The sequence below is a fragment of the Telopea speciosissima genome, chromosome 9, assembly GCF_018873765.1.
Source record: "Telopea speciosissima isolate NSW1024214 ecotype Mountain lineage chromosome 9, Tspe_v1, whole genome shotgun sequence".
Taxonomy (NCBI): Eukaryota; Viridiplantae; Streptophyta; class Magnoliopsida; order Proteales; family Proteaceae; genus Telopea; species Telopea speciosissima.
This window is the reverse complement of record NC_057924.1, coordinates 6,100,115-6,124,059: the sequence shown is the minus strand read 5'-3', so window position 1 is coordinate 6,124,059 and position 23,945 is coordinate 6,100,115. Positions and strand designations below refer to the sequence as shown.

Here is a 23,945-nt window from a genome sequence, read left to right as displayed (position 1 = left end):
AGGATGGTGATATCGATTAAATGATACCCATCAGATTCGGATCCAACGACGAAAGTGGGACCTACCGTCAACTTTTCCTCACTGACTATAGACTGTTCGAACCACGTTATAACTGAAATTCAAACTCTCTCGTTGGAACTGGAATCCCAATCCCTAGAGGTGAAGGAAACGATTTTTCCTCTTTGAGTTCTAAAAATGGATTTTTTTTTCTCTCAACAATTTCGAATTAAGAAGATGAGAAGCGACTTTCTCTCTGCGAGCAACGGCTCTGCTACCCCTCTGGATCGTTGGCAACAACGTCCTTGGTTCTTATTTATATAATAGGAGAAAACAATATAAATTCGTATTTATTTCAAATGCGATCTGTTCTTCCAGACTTTCATAATATATTTATTTGAGGTCTTCTCCTGTAGCAGAAGAGCCTTCTCCATGTCCTCATCTCTTTCTACGAATTCGGCCAGGCGTCACCAGGTTTGATCCCAGCTCATCTCTTATTACGTTTTTTCTTTATGTTAAATTTCGAGTCTGTTAATCTGTTTTGCGATAGCATCCCCTGAATTCTACTATTTTCTGTTTCTACCTTTATTTTGATCATTTCTTTTTTTTTATTTCTGGGTTTCTCCTGCGACCTAATTCGCAATTTGGGTATTTGAATTTGTTTCTCATCCGTATTTACCAAGACATTGTTATATATGTACCGTAGCCGTAGTTGTTGGATTTTTTCTTAGTCAATTTTGTTCATTTTTTTCTTCAAGATTTAGAGACGCCCTTCATTCCCCAATTTCCGACTTTGAAAAGGATTGCTCAAAATAACAGTTTTATTTCCAAGGATTGTGGCTAATGTACTTTACTCAACATATTCCCCAAGTGATTCTGCATATTGAGGTTTTTTATATAATGAGTTTCATTCTGTGCTTAATACCAATGTATCAGAATTGGGATAAAGGCTCTTTTTTTCTATGGATCCCTTTCCTGAATAGAAGAGCTGTTTGGTGAACTGTTCTTAAAGCCTAACAAGTGAAAACTTCTTTTGGACCCAGGTTTCTGGTATAAACTCTCACTTACCCACCGAATTAACAGGCTGAGTTCTTCAGATATTTGAGACAGTTGCGTTTTAGGCAGAAAAGTCATATTGACCTCATTTTTTTTCTCCCTGAGAAATGGATATCAGTAATGATGCCAGCATTGTTCCATTTTCAATTGGACCGTCTACAATCATTGGCCGGACCATTGCTTTTAGAATTTTGTTCTGTAAGTCGATGTTGCAGTTCATGCAGCAGATCTTTGGTGTTATAAGGAATTATCTTCGGCAATTTAAGGGCTGTATCATACCACTGATCTCCTGGTTACATCCCAAAAATCCTCAAGGGATATTGGTAATGGTGACACTCATAGCTTTTTTGCTCAATAGATACACAAATGTTAAACTGAAGGCTGAATTGGCTAACCGAAGGAAATTCTGGAGGAATATGATGAGAACTGCTCTAACATACGAGGAATGGGCACATGCATCTAAGATGCTTGATAAGGAAACACCAAAAATGAATGAATCAGATCTCTATGATGAGGAACTGGTTAGAAATAAGCTCCAGGAGCTACAGCACCGTCGCCAGGAGGGTTCTCTCAAAGATATAATATTCTGGATGCGTGCTGATCTAGTCAGAAATCTAGGTAATATGTGCAATCCAGAACTTCACAAGGGTCGCCTTCATGTTCCCAGGCTCATAAAGGAGTACATTGATGAGGTCTCCACTCAGCTGAGAATGGTATGCCACTCTGACTCTGAGGAGCTGCTCTTGGAAGAGAAACTTGCATTTATGCATGAAACAAGGCATGCCTTTGGGAGGACAGCGTTGCTCTTGAGTGGTGGCGCATCCCTGGGAGCATTTCATATCGGTGTGGTGAAGACTCTTGTTGAGCATAAACTTTTGCCCCGAATAATTGCAGGTTCTAGTGTGGGATCAATCATGTGTTCTGTTGTTGCCACTATGTCCTGGCCTGAGCTTCAAAATTTCTTCGAAGATTCTTGGCACTCATTAAAGTTCTTTGATCAGATGGGTGGGATTTTAACTGTTTTCAAGAGGGTTATGACACAAGGTGCCGTTCATGACATAAGGCAGTTGCAGATGTTGCTGAGACACCTCACTAGTAATCTAACATTTCAAGAAGCATATGACATGACTGGCCGGATTCTTGGGATCACGGTTTGCTCGCCAAGGAAGCATGAGCCTCCAAGATGCCTTAACTACTTGACATCGCCTCATGTTGTTATATGGAGTGCCGTGACTGCTTCTTGTGCTTTTCCTGGCCTTTTTGAGGCACAGGAACTGATGGCAAAGGATAGAAGTGGTGAGATTGTTCCATATCACCCACCATTTAATTTGGGTCCTAAAGAAGGTCAAGGTGCACCAGTACGTAGATGGAGAGATGGTAGCTTGGAGATCGATTTACCCATGATGCAACTGAAGGAGCTGTTTAATGTCAATCATTTTATTGTAAGCCAGGCAAATCCTCATATTGCACCCTTTTTGAGGCTAAAAGAGCTTGTGAGAGTTTATGGGGGCAACTTTGCTGCCAAGGTATGGTCTGGTTTTGATATTTCATGATCTTTTTTTAGTGTTAGTTAACCTTTTTCTTTTTCTTTTTTTAAATTCAGTTTATATTCTGATTTATGTTACTCATTTGCAATGAAAAAGCTGTCTGCACTCTGCACTGCTCTTTTTTTTTGTTGGTGTTCTTGTTATGAAAAATATATGGATTCCCCATGTGGGAGGGTGAATACCTTGATCAATTGATCCATGAACACTTTCTTGTTTTGTGGACTATCAGATGGTTCTACATGAGTGATGCATTGAGAAATCTTTGATGCATTTTGTTTGCATAACCTGGGGCACATGTTCATCAATCCAAATGTTAAGCTTCCTATTGGATTGGTGGCAGGTCATCTAATTGGTATTTACTTTTTGGACTATTATTACTTCTTTTCACCATTTGGATCCTTGTTTGAAGCCTCAGATTATTCAATTAGTACATTACTGGAAATAAACCAATTAATGCTCAGGTCTAACATTTTAACCTCTGTGCCAGTTTCCAAAATTATGGCAGCTGCATGAAGTGGAAGATGTTCTTTATCTCTTATATGTAGAATTTGTAGCTATACCTATAGATGTGTTAGATGTCTGAACTTTGCTTAGGCTTTTCTTACTCCTTAACTACACTGGAGAGTATGCTGTCAGTTGAGCTGCATCTTTTCCTGTAAACTTTTGCAAATGGGCGTTTGATCTTCTGGGAAGTTGATGATCCTAATGTTCAACCCTATGCAGCTTGCTCACCTTGCCGAAATGGAAGTGAAGCACAGATTCAGCCAGATACTGGAACTCGGTTTTCCATTGGGAGGAGTTGCTAAGCTGTTTGCTCAGGATTGGGAGGGGGATGTGACTGTAGTTATGCCTGCTACTCTTGCTCAGGTAGAATTGAAGAAAATTGAAAATTTTCACTACTTTTGGTTGTATATTCTTTTCTTCAGACTGTAATATGTTACTCTGTTCTTTCTATTTGTGTTTTCTATGCCAGTATTCAAAAATTATACAGAATCCATCTCATGTGGAGCTTCAAAAGGCTGCTAACCAGGGCAGGAGGTGCACCTGGGAAAAGCTCTCGGCCATAAAGGCCAACTATGGCATTGAGCTTGCACTAGATGAGTGTGTTGCAGTTCTCAATCACATGCGTAGGCTCAAAAAGAGTGCCGACAGGGCAGCAGCTTCATATGGATTAGGCAGCACAAATAGGTTCCATGCTTCCAGGAGGATCCCCTCATGGAACAGCATCGCACGAGAAAACTCAACAGGGTCCCTTGAAGAAGAAATCGTTTCAGATGGTGGTGGACACTCAGGAGCATATTCAGGCCGGAACTTCCATCTCCACCGTAACATGCATGAGGGAAGTGATAATGAGTCAGAGAGTGTGGACCTTAATTCTTGGACAAGATCTGGTGGGCCTTTGATGAGGACAATGTCAGCGAATGAGTTCATTGAATTTTTCAAAAATTTGGATATTGATGCCGAACTAAACAAGTCCCGGACAAGAGAAGATGAATTGAAAGGTGTTCAATCTAACTCTTATGTAATTCATATGGCAAAAATGGATCCCTATAATCATAGCTCCAGCTTAGCAGTAGCAGACAGAAGCTCAGAGAACATGGAGTTTGATCAGCAGGATGGAAGTAATAGAGTTCTGGCTACCACATCCAGTATCACTGTGACTGAAGGGGACCTGTTGCAACCTGAAAGAATCCACAATGGAATTGTGTTCAATGTTGTGAAGAAGGAAGACCTGAGGTCCCATAGGTGTCACGATTCTGATAGTCACCACAATTCACCTGAGAGTCCAGTCGCAGAATGTGTGCAACTTGAGAGTCTAGGCAAGGATATGGATTCCAGTTCAGCTTCTGAATGTGATGAGGATGATGGAACTTTTTCAAACTGCATCAATGAAATGGCTTCCCACCATAATCCTGAGGATCACTCTGGCTCATATGATGGTAATTGCCAAGATATGGACAGTTGAGATTGGAACCTCTCTTTTTTCTGTAAATTTAGAAACAACATAAGATGGAGTTCATTCCAGGATCGAGGCTATGCTAAAGTTCTGATATTGGGAGCAGAAGGGAGGCTCCCTTCTACCTCCATTGGCAAATGGAAACAGGAGAGTTAATTGTGAAATGTATATGGGAAAAACTGCTGAACAAAGTAAACTGATCGTGCAACATCCATTTTACACCTTTGCAGTGCTTACATCAGCATGAAGCACAGAATATATGACAATTTTGTTTCTGAAACACACCCCCAGATGAGATTATTGCACCCTGTTGTGCCTTTGGTAAGGCTAAATTAGACATGCTTTGCCTGTAATTGACTTCTGTATCTTCCCCCCTCCCCCTTTTTTTTCCTTCTTTGGCGAGAGAATAAGGGATGATCTGTATGTGTAAAATTAAGAAGTTTAAATATGTGAATTTTATTCATCAAAAAAGGAAAGGACATGAAGTTTTTTTTTTTGAACATGTAGAGATTGTTTTGATGGGATGCCAGGTGAAGATTGTATCAGCAAACTCAGTTGCATTGTTATTACCATTGGTACTCTGGACATAAGTTACTTATGGCATGCTTGGGAATTTGAACTATTTGACTTGGGTATTTCCAGCAAAACACCAGCACAAGCAAGAAAGAGTTGACTGCAAATTCACCTTAAAATCTTCATCCTTATTTTCTTTTAGGGAGGGGGGGTTATGGAGGTGGGTTGGTATTTGGATTTTTTTTCCATTATTTAGTCCAATAGTTATTAATGGTACCTAGTTCTTTCAACTTCTTTGGAAATCCATCTTAAGCTGTGTTACCCAACCAATTCATTTCACCCTGAGACATGGGGCAGGCAGATAAATGTGTCTTAAACAGCACACAGCAGTCCTGGACACTTGGACACTGGTGTGAGAAGAAGAAGAATAACCTAATAAACCTTTTTGTGATGTATGATCAGTTGAGATCTAGTACATTGGTATGTGTATATTTATTTTCCTTTATAAACAGTTCCCTAAAATATTTTAGTTCATGGTGAGTCTCTAAATGGATAAGAAATGGAAGACAATATGTGTTGGTCAATATCAACTGGAATTTAATTAGGGTTGTTTGATGAAAGAATGCAAGACTCTCAACTTATAATTAATACTTAAAAAACCGGAAAATTTTGGATTTATTGATACGCAATCAAAAAATTTGAGAGTATAATTAATCATGTATCCATCAATCAGCTTGGGTTGGAAACATTGATTGGTTTTAGATTTGCTTTAGAAATATGAGCTGCAAGACCTAAAGGTCTGTGTCAATGAGAAAGTTTTGATATTTAAAGAAGAGTTTGAAATGAGTGTAATCTATTGGTTATAGGTTTATTCAAATGCCCACTTGCATTGGACAAAAGAGAATAAAAGCAAAGGTGTGCATTGTCAAGAAGAAGAAATAGTAGAATGAACAATGATTTATTTTCTGCTAACTAAACTCAAATTTAGTACACCAATCTTTCACTTGAATTCTCTGTTTGTGGAAACCTGGACGATATGTTTATATCTTGCCCAACAACTAAGCATGTTTGAGCCTCAATCAAGGACAACTACCTCTCTCTTTGTAAGGAGAATGGAATCAGATTCAGAAGTAATGACCAGGTTACATTCTTCATGTCAAAAAATATGTTTAAAACTGCACCCCAAAAGATCCATCTTATTTTGTGGAGGAGCTGGTTAAATAAAGATGATGCTAAATGGGCGTACCAATGCGGGTTTGGGGAGGGTCATAATGTACGCAGCCTTACCCTCACTTCGCATAGAGATTGTTTCCCAACTAGAACTTGCAACCACGAGGTCACAATGGAGCAACCTTACCATAAAGATGATGCTAACTTTCTCTAGTAAGTGAAATCTTGCTTATACTACAGCATAGGAGCAGCTTCTTATTTGAACAGTCATGTCCAAGGTTCAAGTAAGTGGAGTCGGCAACAGGATCAGTCTCGCCAGGAATCAGCCTGAACCTTAAAAATCCATAGGAATCAGTCAAGTTGAATTTCGGATCAATCAGAATCAGCCAGGAATCAGCCTGAACCCTAGAAATCTAGTACAAATTGGTGGATTTGAATCGGCCAGAAAATGGAATGGAGATAGGTCGATTCAATTGGAATCAGCCGATTCTGATCTGCTTCATCAAACCATAGTCATGTCTCTGTTAGCTCAAGCATTATTTGATCCACATTTTAGTACAATAACATAAATCTCTTGGAACCATGGCTTCAAAAGTCGGAATCTTATGGGTGGAAATGGCCGATTCGGATCAGAATAGGAATCAGCCTCCCGATTCTGGCCATTCTGGCAGTACCAGAGTGGCTGATTCTAGTGTTTTTAGGACCAAATCACTCGGTTTCAGATCTAAAGAGCTGATTCTAGGGTTTTTAGGACCGATTCTGACTTCCTAAATCAGAATCGGCAGGGACGATTCGACCCGATTCCGAGTTTAAAATGTACATACATGGCTAACGGTGCTCGACAAGTTGGCGGTAGAGAAGTCATTATCGTTGAAAAATTAAACATAACCGCGGGATCGAATGCAGCAAGACAGCAGCCCTATGTAGCTGTTCTTGAAGGCGAAGAGCGGAAAACCCCAATCGGAGGGATTGAAAATAGCAGTAAAAGAGTCAAAAAACAGATCACAACAATGGAGAACAAAGACAAGATCAAAGTAGTAGCGGCAATCGCTTGTTTAGCTGTTATCTCAGTCTTCATCACTACTCAATATCGAAGAAAACGTCGAGCATTCAAAACTTCTTCGAAGAAACTTTGTTATATAGAGACTGAGCAGAAACCACAGAGCATCTTCAAACGTGTCTTGGCCGACAACTCCTATACTCCATTCAAACATTTCAAACGAAACGAAGCAAACAATGGTGCATTTCTCTTCTAATCCTATGTATGTATTGGTTTGAGTTATTACAATTTATAAACCCTAGCTGAACTTTGTAATGCATTTATCAGAGCATTCTTTGAACTCGCATCCATATGAAGAAGAGATTACTGCTCTGTTGGAAAATCCTAAGGTTGAGTTCGAGTTTATTACTGGTGACTTCGATCTGGAAATCAATGGTTCTGCCGTTTGGGTGGAGACTGAGTCTCAATTAGAGGAGCTTGTAAAAGTCTTGAGTAAGGAGCGTGTCTTTGCTGTGGATACGGAACAAAATAGTCTACGTTCCTTTTTAGGGTTCATAGCTCTGGTGCAGGTAAACAATCATATGGTGTTGTATCTTTGCAAAAGCTTACGAATCTCTGTAATGTATGCATCTTCTTGATTTTTTATTTTGTACAGATTTCTACTCAAAAAGAAGATTATCTTGTGGATACAATTGCTCTTCACGATGCAATGGGCATCCTTCGCCCTGTTTTTGCTGATCCTGATATTTGTAAGGTAGAGTTTTTTTTTCCATGTTTGATAGCAAAGCCATACTTCTTCAAGCTGAGCTGATCGCCGAGTGTATTTTTCTTCATTGCATTTCATTCAATGCATGGTTTGCACGAACGTTTCTCTTAATTTTATTTATCCATAATGACTGGAAACTCTATCTTGTAAAGACGATACTCAAATAGATTGATCAACTAGTCCAATTGATTTCTATCTTGGATGCTACATTATGTCATCAACATTGCAAAGGGAAAAAACTTATTGGTGATGGGGACTGGGTGTGGTAGGATGCGTTCACGTTTCTAAGGATCAATTCCATCCTCCAAGAGCAGTTACATGCATGCAGAAGCTTGCTGAACAGTGATCTCCAGGATTCAACTTTCTTAATTCTGATAGATTGACCCAACTAATGAAATAGTTGGAAATAGATCAATACTGAAGAATAGCATGCTGCGCTTTGTCTACCTCTCAGCAGAGAATGCCTCCTATCATAGAGAGGAGGGATCCAAATGATTGGATAGAAAGAGCACTGGGAAATCCACTATACTCATATACATAATACGCTTATGATCCTTTTCAAATTGGGTGACCTGACAGACAAGGACATTTCATAGATGTTAGCATTCAAATGGACTAAAAATTTCTCAAATATGGACACAAGTTAAATACCAGAGTTTAAATGGAATTTGTAACAAAAGTGTCCAACCAAGGTGAGAAAAAAGAGCCATAAATACAGAGCGAGTCTTGAGTCTTGACTACAAACACAACAACCCGGTCCTATGTGGTTCGGTGGCACAAGTGAGTGTGTGTCCACTCCCGCTATAATAAGACTATCCCTTGGGAGCCTAAAAATATGCAAACTTCTAATTGAAGCAAGGTTCACTTTCTGATAAATTTCAGAGTCACCAAGAATAAAACACTTACTCAAATAAAACAGATGCATTATGTTATAGTTTACCAAAGGAAGAATGGGAGTAAACAAGATATCTGGCTAAAGAATATTCACTCCATCTTAGATAGAAGAATATAGCATAATATTATGAAATATAACAAAGTACGCAACTCAAATAAATAAAGGCTTCAAACCTATGCTAGGTAGATTCTATGTTTGACAGCAACTTAGTAAACCTGCTAAAACATTTTACGTTTTCCTAGTTTCACTTGGAATGTTTAAAGTTTTATGTTCTAAGCAAAGAAAATCTTTGAATTAGTTAATTTGGTGGTAACTTTGAAATTTGACTAGTGATTGACTGAATTGATCCTTATGCAGGTCTTTCATGGTGCTGATAATGATGTTCTCTGGCTGCAAAGGGACTTTCATATATATGTTGTAAACTTATTTGATACTTCAAAGGTGAGTAGCTACCAATTTTTGTTTTAGATGTCTTTGGAAACATATATTGCATTAGATTTCCAATGTATCAGAACTAAACCCATATTAGAAGAATCAGAGCTATTGAACAAGTAATATTTTTATCAGCCATTTTGTGGAAACACTTGTGACTTGTCCAGTGAGAATTGGGGTGTTATTATAGGTACTAAGGGTGAGGTTGGCCTCTTCAGACCTGTGAAAATCATTTCTCTTATCTATTGTTCTCTCAGCAATTATACAGAGGCCCACAAGCTGGAAAATATTTAGGTAGAAATGGATTGAAATTAAAATCATCTTGGAGAAAGGCTTGCATTTTTTATTTCCTTTCAACAATATAAGGACATAAAATCAAAACAAAGTGGAGAAAACTCTCATCATTAACTTAAGATTATGAAGCCCTGAAACCAAATTTCAACTGTTCAGGTTGTCTTGTCACTCTTTTTGCATCTTGTAATTATTACTCCTGTGATGACATTCCATAAAGTATCCATAATTTTATTGTTGATACTTGTCCTTCGCAGGCATGTGAGGTGCTGTCAAAACCATACAAGTCATTGGCATATTTACTTGAAACATATTGTAGTGTGACCACAAACAAAATGTTACAGGTTTGGAATTAGCTTTTCTTTCAAATTTCATTAAAATTTATTGCTACTGCCGGATTTTCTGCACTAACTGCTTCATGACTCTGCACACCACCCCCCTCTCTTCTGTGGAACAAAAATCAACAATGCATCTTTTTTTCTACATCTTGATTGCATATTCTGTTCCACCAAACATATCTATGTTTGTATTTTTCAAATTTATTCAACATTTTTTATTCTTCTCCCTGCATATTTCTTTCATAACGATTATTGATTTCTTCATTTGAAACTTCAAAGTGAGGTTCTTTTAATATACATGATTGATAGACTACTCTTGCTTTGTTTATTTGTACCCATTATAGTATCCTTTATCCTCTGTAAAAGCATGATGCTCATTTATTTTCTTTCTGAGTGACAGCGTGAAGACTGGAGACTTCGCCCACTTTCAGTAGAGATGGTTCAGTATGCTCGAGTTGATTCTCACTATCTGTTATATATTGCGGATCGTCTGGCCAGTGAACTCAAAATAATAGACAGTGGTATGCTTTATCTTTTGATAAACCTTTTCAGAATTCAAATAATTGTTCTACTTAAAGCATCATTGTTAAGCAGACTAGGCGACCCAAGGCAATGGAGGGGTGCCAAGGGACCCTTGGCATGTGCATTATATGCAACAGGTAGACCACCTGCAGCATTGGTTGCGAACTCCTCACTTGGGTTCCTTCCACTTGTAAAAAGGAAGCCGGCTGGTCTCCCCTCTAGTAAGGAGTGTAAAACTAGTCAACTTTGCACTTTTTACCAAATTTTCGTCTAATGCTAGTTTCCAAGCTACACTTTCATCAATTTATACCCTAGGAGGATGGAAATTTGTCCTTGCACAGGTTATACTATAGTTTTACAACTGTAAAAGTAAAGCACTTCTTATCCAGTCATCATTGGAACTGACATTGGTAGGATATCTCTCAATTTAAAGGTGTTTGATAATTGATACACTTCTACCAAAAAAAGATAATTGATACACCATAATTCTGTATTCCTTCGTAAGATCTTTACTGGCATCCACTATGATCAAGACCTTACGAAATTAGCTGTTGATTGACCCCCTAGTTACAAAACTGCCACTCCTGGCCTCGTGCGTTCTTCTACATCTGTAAAAGTAGAGCTCTGAGCCTTAAACCCACACAACAGTGCATAAGAACAAAGGAAGCTTCTTTGGAGGAGAGGAGTTGGTTTTGGTTTTTGTTTTTGTTCAAGTTTTGCGGAAGAAGAAGAGTCGCCAGAGTCACGGGGAAACACCAGAATGCCGGAATTGCAGATTGATGGAGTCCCATGCAAAAGGATTGAACCATTGAGGGCTCTTTTCATTTTTCTTTCCTTTCTTTTTTAATACAGCATGATTTCATGTATTATGCTTCATAATCCTGTACACAGACCAATAATTGGTTAGAATTAGAATCAACTTCATATAATATTTTTAAAAAAAAAAAAAACACACACACACCATACAATATGGCATCTAGCCAGGCCACAAGGTGGTCCAAGGCGACACCCAAGTGATAAAGGCAGTCGCTTTTCCTGGATCAATTAGCCATGTTATCGCCTTGGATCCTCGATTGCTCCTAGATGCCTAGCTGGGACACCTTGACGACTATGGCTTAAATTAAAATGAGGACCACATGAAGTGGCTAAATATTCCACTTAAGTGCATAATCTTTCTTCAGTTTCTTGTCATTTTAAAAAGGGTAGGCGGGAGCAGCACGGATGTGTTGCCATAAAAACACATCCCAGCTGATTTCTGCCATGTGGTAATCCACCTGACCCTCAAATTTGGTGCACAAGGAGGGCCTACCATCCTTATCTACTTTTAAAATTTCAGTCCAATCTGAGTTTTGTATATGAAGAAAAAGCAGGTCAAAATATGGTTAAAATGTCAAAGAGCCAAAATTATGAGGCCGTTCAATGCGGGAATATTTGAATATAAGTTGGGCATATGATTGAAATGACCATGTAATTTAACATGTGGCTAATCCATATGGGACCGTACCCATCCATACAGTTAGAAGCTGCCACATGGTCAAAATCAGTTGGGACATGTTGTTAAGCTTGAAATTACATTTGTGCTGCCACATCACACCTTTTTAATAATTTGGCCATCGCATGATATTCTTTAGTTGGTTATTTCTTTCATTTTGTTTTACTTCTTCCAAAGGAAGCTAAAGAAAATCAGTTTTTTGTTCAATCAATATGCTGAGACTCATTCCAATTATTTGGGAACAGCTGCACGAAGCTTGTTTGGCAATTTCTGTGTGTAGGACATTTCTGTTAATCTAATGGTTGCCATTATATGTGCACTAGATTTATATAATTGTCTTATTCCATTAATATGGTCAGTCTTATGTTTTTGTTTCCCATTATTATAGTTATCCACTTTTTGTGTCCATTCTGCAGTTTACTTTACTTCCATCTGACTGGCAACCTTATCAATCTTTCTGATCATAAACTAGAACTCTCATAAATGAGATAGAAATTTAGTTTTCTAAGCTTAGAAAAACAGACATTACTGATGTGTAAAATGTTCTACCTTTTATTTGTACATTAAATGAGCAACTTCTTGTTAGCTTACTTTCAGTTTTGCATAGATTTTCTTCACACATCTGCTTTCTGAAGGTAACAATGTCTCATAACATTCAGCTTGTACTGGTGACAAATTTCAATTTATTCTCGAAGCTAACCGACGTTCAAACATGGTCTGCCTGCAACTTTTTGCAAAAGAGATCGAACCTTTTCCTGGAGATTCCTCTGCATCATCGATACTTTCTCGTCATTTTAATGTACAGGGAAGTATTTCATCAAAATGCCATGAACCAAAGGTATGCACATTTAATGTTCGTTTTGTGACTTTTGTCCATGGTATTATGTTATCTATAAAATGCTCCATTTAATCTTGGCCTTTTTCTTCCATTTCAGGAACTTGTGAGGCGAGTATGCCTATGGAGAGATTTGATGGTTAGTTTCAGTGTACCTAGAAAATTAATATCCTTATTGTTGATTTACTGTAACTACCTATTTATTGTTTTTTATAAATAATAACTTTTGATAAGAAGATATATGGAGGCCGACAATCAAAGCTAAAGGCTGCATAACAACCCTGTATACATATTTCTCTCATCTCTCCACCCTTAACAAACTTTTCAGCCATCGAATTATAACTTGCCTCCAACAGAATGAGAGATTTCTAGAAGAGCGAGTCAACCTAGTACTCCAGATGGGACAAATGAACTTCCAAGGGCACCTCTTGTCCTGGTAGTTACTTGATGCAGGAAGCCCAACTTGAGTGGGCCTTAATAGGTTTAATTTGAGTGGCCAGTGGGTTCTGTGGGTGTTGGGCTTTTAAATAATGAGTTTTATTGTAAATAGGCCAACTCAACAAATCGATATTGTGGGGTTAGTGAATCTATGTGGGATTATGTGTTATTTCTTAGTTTCTATTCCAGGTTTTTAGAAGATTTGCATTAATATTTAGTTTCCATTTATCAGTTCAAGTGGTTTCTAGGTGTTTCTATTGTTCTGTTTACTTAGTCATCAAGTCTCGGGAATTTAGGGGAGTTCTTGAATATTGTCATTGTTAGAAATATTAAGTTAGGGAGTCGTTAGTTACAGATAGGGAGCTATATGACATTGTAATGCAGTGATTTTTAGAGGAAACAAATGAGAATTAATGGGTTTTTAGGCAAATTGATTTGGATGCCTAGCATGTGTTTTATTTGGTTAAATTCCCATGGTCACAGCCTGATTGATTAATCCTTATTCTACTGTCATTGCTGTTTTTTAATTCCAGTCATGAACAGTGTTACAAAACCTGATCTTAACAACCAGGATCTGTGTAGAAGAAGAGAGAAGATGAGGGAGAAGAGAGATAGAGAAAAGAAATAAGGCTCACTGTTGGGTTCATTTTCTAAATCAGCATATGTATTTATAACTAATAAAATTCTGTAGTTACAAACCACGGACAGCTGGACTTACATGTAATTACACATAAGTCCATATTAAGAAAAGAACGTACTAAATACTTCTCCCACTAGACAATAACTTATAAACAACAACCACAACTAATAAACAGAGACCATAACTAGCATCTTGCAACTTTAACAACTAAACACAATAATCTTAACGCCTCAAGCTGGAGCATAGGACATCTTTTGTGGTGCGATTTTACAAAGCCCCGTAAAAAGTCAGTCCACATGAGGCAACACTTGCAGCACGAGCCAGGGACCCAAACAGGTCCAAACCCCCACCTAGGTCATTACCTCACCTAGGCCGACAATCAACCAAGGTACCGGCAAGGTTTAACGCGAGTTTCTAACCTTGCAAACAGCAAAACCCCACTAGGGAGCCACACATGGTATGCATGGTGTTTTGAAAACTATGTGACATCGTTTGTGGTGCGATTTGACAAAGCCCTGTAAAAGTTGGCCCACGTGAGGCACCACTTGTGGCACGAGCCAGGGACCCAAACAGGTCCAAGCCCCCCACCTAGGCTGACAATCAACCAAGATACCAGCAAGGTTTCACGCAAGTTTCTAACCTTGCAAGTAATAAACCCCACTAGGGAGCAACACATCGTATGCATGGTGTTTTGAAAACTATGCGACATGTGACATCGTTTATGGTGTGATTTGACAAAGCCCCGTCAAAAGTTGGCCCATGTGAGGCACCGTTTGCGGCACGAGCCAGGGACCCAAATAGGTCCAAGCCCCCACCTAGGCCATTACCTCACCTAGACAATAACTAATAAACAACAACCACAACTGACAAACAGAGACCATAACTAACACCTTGCAACTTTAACAACTAAACACAATAATCTTAACACCTCAAGCTGGAGCATAGCAGAACAGACAAAACCAGCAGAACCAGACTTGATAGATATATCTGTTGTAGAAGCCAGTAGCCAGCAACCACACCCAAATGTGCACAAATAACAGAATCACAAGAAAAATATCTTCGAGTCACAGCACCAACAGAAGAACTGCAGAAAAGAGAATCTTCGAATTGCTGCACCGGATTGAACATAAACAGATCAGCCACCATCATCAGCAACAGAGTGAAATTTTCGTGAAGAAGAAATCAATATAATTAGCTACAAAGAGAAATTTTCATTAAAAAGAAATCCAGATTACAATATAAGCGGCAGAAAATATCAGCTGCAGGCTAGAAAATTGCAACAACAGTAGTAATGTAAGTCTAAAAATAGCAGCAGTGGAAGATGAATTGCTGTGGGCTGGAAATCTGAAATCTTCTACTAGAAAGAACTCCATGCAGATAAGAAATCCACAATAACAAATCTTCAATTAAGAAGGCAGATAAATAATCTCCAAAGAGGAGACAAACAAATAATTTTCATGAGTAAGTAATGTCTTCACGAGGAAGTAATGTAGGACTAGGTCACTAGTAGCCTAACCCACAATACGATCACAATTCACTGTCGAACAGTAGGCTTTAACTGATGTAGGACAGGTTTGGGAAACCATATCAAACCACAAACCAGTCCTATTCTAGCCACAAGTATGATTTATTGGGATTTACGGGCTGTTGTAATTGAAAAGAACAAGTGGAATACTCTTAGGAATGAAAATGGGGGTTGGGATAAATATGATGGAATGAACAACAATGGATTTGGTGGATTAAACAGGGAGGATTTGCTGTAGATATAGAGTTTGAAAGAGAGGAGTGGATAGAAGAAGAAAGATGATCATCTTGGCTTCACACCATCTTGGATTCACTCCTAGAATTGCATAGAATCACTCATGCTTTTCCAGTAATAACTACTCCCTAATAACTACTTCTACAACAATAACTGCTCCCTAATAAGTAATAACTACTTCTCCAGCAATAACTCCCTTACAACATAAGTACATAACAATTCTGGCCCCAAATAAAAATACAACAAAATAATAAAAAGAACTACACATAATGCTGGGCATCTAGCCATAATGAAGTGACATGTGGGCATGTGGCTGCATAAATCCTTGAGTAATGTCCTCATCAATAACACTCAATTCCAGCAACAGAAAATAGAAAGACACCCAAACAATGGTCTAATGTTAAGATCTTATGGTACTTAAGATGCTCACAGGTCTGCAACAGCCCTAAGATGAAACTCAGTCACAAGAGAAATAAACAGTGAAGTTTCTGGTCTGTCGGCAAAACAGAAGGGTATTAACCACAAAGCAAACTGGTTCAGAATTTGGCAATAATACATTACTGATGATGTAAATGTGATATTGGCAAGATTTTAGATATGTCTTGGTTTCTCCTTTCAACAGATTTTTGGGTTCTTGTTGCTGATTTTATGTAATGACCTATTGGAGGTCATGTAAGAGTATAGTTTGTGTTAAAAATTTCATTGTCGTTTAGGCCAAGTTCACAAACTTTTTGGTAACTTCCCAGAACGAAAAAGTATATGCTTGTTTCCAGATATTCATTCTGCTTTGTTGTCAGATATTCCACGTTCTGTTTTCCGAGCGTGAAATGCTCCAAATTGCACATCAATTTATTAAGCTTTCTGTGTGCTTCATATACTTCATTGCAGGCTCGTCTTCATGATGAAAGCTTGAGATATGTATTATCAGATCAAGCCATTGTTGCTCTTGCACATGAAGCTCCCAAGACTCCAACAGAAATATATGACATCATACATCACGCTGATTTGAATTTGGATGGTTTAACTATTGGTTCTTCCCTCCCATCTCCATCTCCTGTTGTTTGCAGTCATCTGGAGGACTTTGATTACCTCCTCCAGGAGAAAACGCGCAATCTAGATGATGATTTTGTCAGGATTCTTCAAAATCATCTAGGCCAAAATGCGAGTTGTCCACTTTCTGTTTATAATTATGCCCTATTATCGGTGTCCAGCTTGAAAACAGCAAATGTAATATTTCTTAAAAAAGATGGAGGTAAAACAATGAAACAGGTTGGTCGGAAGGCTTCCCGAGATCTGTTTGTACAAAAATTCTCCTGCAAGGCTCCAGTTTATCATAACTGTAGGATTCATGCAAGTGATGGTCGGTTGCTTTGTTATTGTGATCGCAGAAAGCTTGAGTGGTAGTGTCCACTATCTCCTTTCTTGTCTATTTTAGATACTCATTTTCTCTCCTGTGTGCGCTGATTATGTACTGATTGCAGGTATATTCGTCGGGATCTGGCAAAACTCATTGATAATGATCCCCCAGCTATAATGCTTCTGTTTGAACCCAAAGGTCGTCCAGAAGATGAAGGCAACGATTTTTATATCCAAAGTAAAAAGAATATATGTGTTGGTTGTGGTGAAAGGAATCATTATTTACGCTACCGCATAATACCCTCATGCTACAGAATACACTTTCCTGAGCATTTGAAAAGTCACCGTTCTCATGACATCGTCCTTCTTTGTGTGGACTGTCATGAAGTTGCTCATTCTGCTGCTGAGAAATACAAGAGACAAATAGCTGCAGAATTTGGAATTCCACTTTTCGTTAGAAAAGTGGCTGATTCAAGACAAACCCAAGCTATAACAGGGACATCTGGATTTGTGGAGAACCTTGAGGAAGCAGGTGTGTCTCCTTTGCAGTTACGAATTGCAGCTATGGCTCTACTTCGCCATGGACCAAGAATGCCATCCGAACGCCGTGAAGAGCTGAAACAGGTAAAAAAGCATATACATAGTATGATTTATCCAAATTATCATTGAATATTTGTCTTAGCAAGATTTATAGCCTGAATATTATGGATAGTAATTGCTTCATGTAATTAAAAAATAAATTGGCATGTTACATATGGGTGTAGTCAGCAGATTCAACACTCCCAGATTAGTGTGTCCGATCAAGGAATTCTCTGAAATAAAAGTTTGACCCAAGTAAAACTGAGTAACAACTGGTAATGAGAACTCCCAAGGAGGACCTACCAACTGGTTGTAACTAGAACACCCTTGTATGTGTGGTAAACTTTCTATTTACTGGTGGTAAATAGCTTTTATAATTCACTAAGTAATGATTTTACACTTCCTTGGGCTTTCAGTTCAGAATTCCCTTTTCTATTGTGACCTTAAATTGTTGTGTCAAATATTTCCAATTTCAGAATATTAGACTATCATTTGTCAATACATTTCTTATTCACTTCTGGCAGTCCTTATTTATTGAATTGTATAATTGAGGGGGAGGATTTAATCTTGATTAATTTAGTGGGTTCGCTACTTGGCTTGCACTTTCCTTGTGCCTTTATAGATAGAATATCCGGTGGTACTTCCTATGCTTGAATGTCAGCTCCCTTATCGGCTTATCACATACATAGTTCTCAAGGCGTCGCCTAGGCACCTTGTTAGTGTCACCTTGACATCTAGGCCCCCTCCAACGCCTTGGGTCACCTAGATGCCATGACAACTATGATCACATAGACCCACCCATGCCCACTGAGGCTGCCATTAGCAAGGAATGTGACCTTGTGAGAAGACAAAATCCAAAAAGGCTTGTGACATCTAGTTTTTCCTCTATTTTGGTTTCTCGGAGCAACTCTAACATTTCCTTCTAGGACCAGATGAAATTGGTTTCGTAGTTCTTTTTTTATGTTGGTTATTCAAGTTCATACTTTTGAATTAACTGGATATTGGTGAACTCTGTGGAGCATTACTTGATTTGTTCTTCTTTCTCATCTTTGCAGGTTGTCATGAAATACTTTGGAGGTAGGGAAATATCAGAGGAAGATTTAGAAAGAGCTCTGTTGGTTGGTATGAGTCCTCATGAGAGAAGAAGACTTGAGAAGAAAAGGGGATTGTCTTTCAAACATTCATTAGGGAGTGTCCTTTCAAATGAGGCCCATGGGAATAATTACAAAGATAATGGCGCATCTGCTTTGGTGGAAACATCAGAAGTTAATATTTCTGATGACATATGTAGTCACGAAAAAGGTGAATGTAGCAAACAAGGAGGTGAAAATCTTCTGAAGGAAATAGATACTAGTGCAAGTAATATGCCCATGTGTTCTGATTTAAGTGTCAATAGGGGATCATCTACTGGGGGTGGTGAGGATGATGCTAGGAGAATGTTTGAGGGTGAAAATGATATGGAAACTGGTAGTGATCATGAAAGTAGGTCATCAAATGGAAATGGTGATTGTTGTCCTCCAAGACTCACAGAAATTGCCTCTCCCAATCACAACTCAAAGTTATCAGTGTTAGGACATGGTCCCCATGGTAAACAAGTGGTTGATCATATATTAAAGGAGCATGGAGAAGATGGCATTCGGCAATTTTGCCAAAGGTGGAGACAAGTCTTTGTGGATGCCATTAACCCCCGTTTCTTACCTGTTGGTTGGGACATTAAGCACAGGTACTAGACCATCCTCTCTCTGTTTGCATAGCTCAACACTCAATCAACTGATACAAAGAAAAACATAAACAGGTTTCGAGGAACAAAAACTAACACAAGATACTCAGCATTACCCAAAAAATATTCTGTTGGTCTTTTAGAATCAGTCTTATTGAATCAATTATGGTAATACACTTCATTGTGCTTCTTCCTTTTCCCTAGGTAAAAGAATAGAACAGAAAAGGGAATGGCTAATAATTTTCTAGTTATTGCAGTATCATATATAATCGTATGGGCATGTAGATGAGATGCCGGTAATTCACTCTGTTTTAAATTAAAAAATATATTGACTGTACCTAACAAATGCTAATGTTGTGGCCAACACTATTAGATCAAAGACATCTGCAAAATGATTATTAATATAAATTCCCAAGTTGCAGGCTTGATACAGTCAATGGGAGTAGGCTGGCATGCTTGCCGAAATTGTTGGTAATGGAAGGGAAGTTAAAAATTTTAACTGTAGAGAGTACTGCAATTAGAATGGCTATAAAAGTCTACTGGAAAGTTTAAAAGAAAATTTTATGATTTGAGTTGGATTACTTCTCAGGAAATCTGAAACTATTCAAGTTTTTGACACTTTTCAGTCAGGGTTACACCTTTTATTTTTATTTTATTTATTATTATTATTATTTTATTTTATTTTTTTTTTTTTTGGGGGGGGAAGTGGTGTTGGTGAGATGGGGAGATCATGAGAATGTTTCCAAGAAATGCACAATTGGGTAATTCCTCAGTCTTGTTACCAACTTCTGCCTTGGTTTTTTCATAATTTTGGAATTGAGTTTTGCACTAATTATCAGTTGTTACATTTTCAGTTGTTTCCAAGATGAGACTGTAACAAAATGCTTTTTTTTTTGGGAAATTTACAAAACACGCCCTGAAAATGAATCAAAACTCAGATCACCCCCTGAAATTTAAAAATACTCAGATCATCACCTCTACACTAACCGTTAGTTATTAGTGTAAAAGGACTATTTTACCCTTGTACTAAATCATTAAAGTTAAATTTACATTACTATCCTTTCCTCTTCTTCTCTTCTTGCTCAACGCCATCTCCGTCATGTTGGCGGCCACCGGGTGGCCAGGGGGTGATTGCAGGCCCAAACCCTCGCCCTTCACGGCTTCACCCCTACCCTAACTGCTGCGTCTGCCTCCCCTTCTTCTCTGCCGAGAGATAGGAGAATGTCTGGATTGCCGAGTTTTTTCCCCTTTCTTTTTCTTCAGAAACCGTAACCGCGGAGCATGAGAAAAGCGAATCAGTTCCAAAGAGATCTGCTGCTTTGGAGAGTGAATGCAGTAGTTGCAGAGTGAGAAAATTTTGGGCCGAAGATTGACGGCAGCCCAATAATCCCGGCGAAGGGTAATTTTTAGGTCCATCACTATTCTCCTTCATATTTGCCGGCCGCTTGCTTGCTGGCCTCGCTCTCAAACAATAAGTACGAAAATCAAATCACTGAAAAGAAAAAAGAAAAAAACCCTCGTTTTTAACTACATAAGTCTCTAACTCTCTGCAACATCAAAGACAAAAGGCAAAGATGAGTGTGGTCAGGCAACAGCAAGCCAACAAGTGTGAAGAGGGATGTGGGTTTTGCTACCATTGCCGCTTCTGCTTCTTCCACTCGTCAATTATTTGTCTCTCTCTCTCTCTCTCTCTCATGTCTCTCCTTCCTCTCCCTGTCATCCACTCACACTGCCACGACCACCACATCTCCTTTAGCAAGGACCAGTCTCCTGGAAAAAGATATGACAGAGAGACTCCGGCGATTCCTGGAGATCGAAGAGACCAATTCTACCCTTTTCCTTTCTCTTCACTTCTCATCCATCTGAAATCCAGAACCGAACCCCATAAAGCTGCAACCCATCTTCTTCCTCTATTCTGAACCCACTTTTTTCTCCTTCGCTTTTTCATTTTTTCCTCCATTAACCGAGTCTGGGTTGTGGTGGATGGTGGTGGTGGTGGCGGCGGCTGCTGGGGCAATGGTGGTTGCGGAGGCGATTCTTTATTTTAATTAAGAAAAAAAAAAGCACATGTTGGGTTTTTCGATCTAAGGGTAAAATGGTAATTACACTCTTTTCAAGGGTTGTTTAGGGTTTTAAAAAAATTTAACTGGTTGACTTCATCAGTTAACTAACGGTAGAGTCAAATTTGAGTATAGGGCTCTAATACTGGGGGTGATCTAAGTATTTTTAAATTTCAGGGGGTGATCCTAGTTTCGATCCATGATCCATTTTCAAGGGTTGTTTCATAAATTTCCCTTTTTTTTTTTTTGGGGGAGGGGGGAGAGAAGTTGATGGGTAATTATGATGATATTTCTATGGAATGCACACTTGGGGAATTCCTCTGCCTTGTTACTAATTTTTGCCTGGTTATTCTGGTCCAGAAAAGCTTATATTTTCTTATTGATATGATTGTCTCATTTGTAATCTCATGATTTTATTCCGTGCTTGCATCGGGTATAAGTTGTTTTCAGTTTTCTCTTTGGATGTCAATGTCCTCACTTCTTTTTAAGCCTTTTTGTATCTCTTCACTTTGATTGTTTGTCATTAATTACAAATCTATTGTTGCTCTTCTGAATATCTCATGCATTTTCTAGAAAACCCACATTTTTTTTAATTATCCTGAATTTCCAATTTTACCCTGATTTCTTATATTTTTCTGGGCATCACATCTGCAGTGGCTCTCAGAAACTTAGTGTGTTTCTTGTCTCTACAAACCAGATTTTCTTTATTGGGAGGGAGGAGGAAAAGAAAAAGGCCATAGCAGTCATGATCTGAAGCTTTACATTATGAGTGGATATGTGGTTATGACTATGAAGGGTGTGTCTTGGCTTCAAACCATCTCACCCTGGTCTCACTAGGCTAGGTTTGAAAAAAAATAAACATAATAAACACTTATATTTTGCTGCATACGGCCCTCAAATTTTTTAATGTCTGGGTGGGGGAGGGGTGGGGTTAACTGAACCATCGCAAGTCCTCTTAACAGTATCATGAGATTGCACTTAACACTAGAGGCTACACTTCAGTGTTATAATCCTGTCACAGGATAAAATTTTTAAAAAGTGCAACTAAAATAATAAAATTAATAATTGTTTCACTTAACAGGTATGGCATTTAAATTCTACAGGTCTTTGCAATGGAGTTTTTTTTTTTTTTTTTTTTTGTCCCTCTTCCACCCCCCCCCCCCCTCCCTCCCTCCCTCCCTCCCTCTTTTGTATTGAGTTGATGTAATATGTTTAGCAACTGAATCTTGGTTCTTTTTGGCAAAGGATTTAATATTGGAACACTATTTTTGCCAGCGGAAGAAGGGACTTCGGTGAATACAGTGTATACAATCCTGCGAAAATACTTGAAACCGGGGTTCAGGTCTGAATAAATATTCAGATCACACTTCTAGGTGAGGGAGATGGGACGCAGAGCAGACCATGTGATTGCCTATGCCACGTAAATTATTTGGAAGATGAGCTGCTTTGTTTCTTCTAATCCTAATACTGGATCGTTCTATAACTGAGGTACAAGAGCGAACACTTTGACCTTAATCTCTTTAATTTTCATGTTTCTCTGTTACAAAATTAATAGTTTTACTCAACTAACAATTTGGAACCCCATTTCATTTGCTCTAAGTAATTGCCTTGTGGATTGGCTTGCGCAGGAGATTTTTATTTCTCTAACAGAGACTACATTCTTTGGGAACTGTCATTTAAATTGTTTAGGAGTATAATGTGCATTGATCTGATACTGGTCGATCAAGAATGAACCCCAAAAAAGAAGAATTGCTTAGGTCAGATGGTTAGGATACTCAAAAAATGGTTTAATTTTTAGCTGTAGACCTATAGCTAAATGTATTGCCTCCAGGTTAAAAGGAGTGGTTGAACATATCTTGAAGCTAATTCATTTGGAAGGGTTACTATGCTTGTTTACCTTTTGGTGTTTTGGCATGGTAAACCTGGTCCTAGCCTGTCAAGGGTCATACAGAAACATAGCCAATAGGAGTGGCGTAAAAAGCAGGGCTTCATTTTAATTTTTAACCTGCCCCGTCAATTCCTACTCAGGACAGTGAAATTGCGAATATTCTCAACTGTTTGAATGATTAGCTCAATTCATTGGCTGCTACTTTGTATATGTTATGTGCCTAATGGAATCCATTCTAGTGTAGATTGGGTCAGTTATGCGATAGGTTGAAAGGCTTGATATAATGCATTACATCAACTCTGAAGCTTTTGGCATATCGATCAAGTACCTAACAGTATAATTTATTTCTGGCCAAGAAAGGGCAAAAGCCAATTATGAATCATGATTATATTTTACTTCACTTTACCAATGAAAACTTTATTTCACTTCACTTTACCTTCACTTCTAACCGAACTAGGTCAATGATAATATCCCCTGTTGGGAACACAATCTAATCGACAAGATTGTGAGTTTAAATCTTAGTCGCAGAATTTCGTTTCCATGGCTTTCTGGGTTGCCTGACCAAAATGAACTCTTCGGATTTCAGTCAATTTGGATATCCTGGTCTAACATTTCAGTTAATATCATATATGAATTGGGTTCCATCATTCCCTTGTATTTGCTACATGGAATTCCAACATCTAATTATATTTAA

At 38.4% G+C, this 23,945-nt stretch overlaps 2 protein-coding genes across 3 annotated transcripts; both read left to right on the top strand.

Moving 5' to 3' along the window:
• Nucleotides 1-423: 423 nt before the first annotated feature.
• On the top strand, nt 424-4,682 carry LOC122639333 (triacylglycerol lipase SDP1-like). The gene is made up of 4 exons (XM_043832160.1): nt 424-471; nt 1,041-2,579; nt 3,324-3,467; nt 3,574-4,682. The coding sequence occupies exons 2-4, from the start codon at nt 1,161-1,163 to the stop codon at nt 4,564-4,566; spliced, it is 2,556 nt and encodes an 851-aa protein (XP_043688095.1). The 5' UTR covers nt 424-471; nt 1,041-1,160; the 3' UTR covers nt 4,567-4,682.
• Nucleotides 4,683-7,118: 2,436 nt separating this feature from the next.
• LOC122639903 (protein RRP6-like 3) lies at nt 7,119-23,029 on the top strand. Of its 2 annotated transcripts, none has more exons than XM_043832938.1 (12): nt 7,119-7,479; nt 7,568-7,809; nt 7,896-7,994; nt 9,259-9,342; nt 9,882-9,968; nt 10,363-10,483; nt 12,636-12,814; nt 12,912-12,950; nt 16,537-17,048; nt 17,130-17,628; nt 18,639-19,306; nt 22,639-23,029. In XM_043832938.1, exons 1-12 carry the CDS (start codon nt 7,251-7,253, stop codon nt 22,709-22,711), a joined length of 2,832 nt encoding a protein of 943 aa, XP_043688873.1. In that variant the 5' UTR covers nt 7,119-7,250; the 3' UTR covers nt 22,712-23,029. The 2 variants fall into 2 exon arrangements, with proteins under 2 accessions (XP_043688873.1, XP_043688874.1); XM_043832939.1 differs by having other exon boundaries at nt 22,609-23,029.
• Nucleotides 23,030-23,945: the final 916 nt, after the last annotated feature.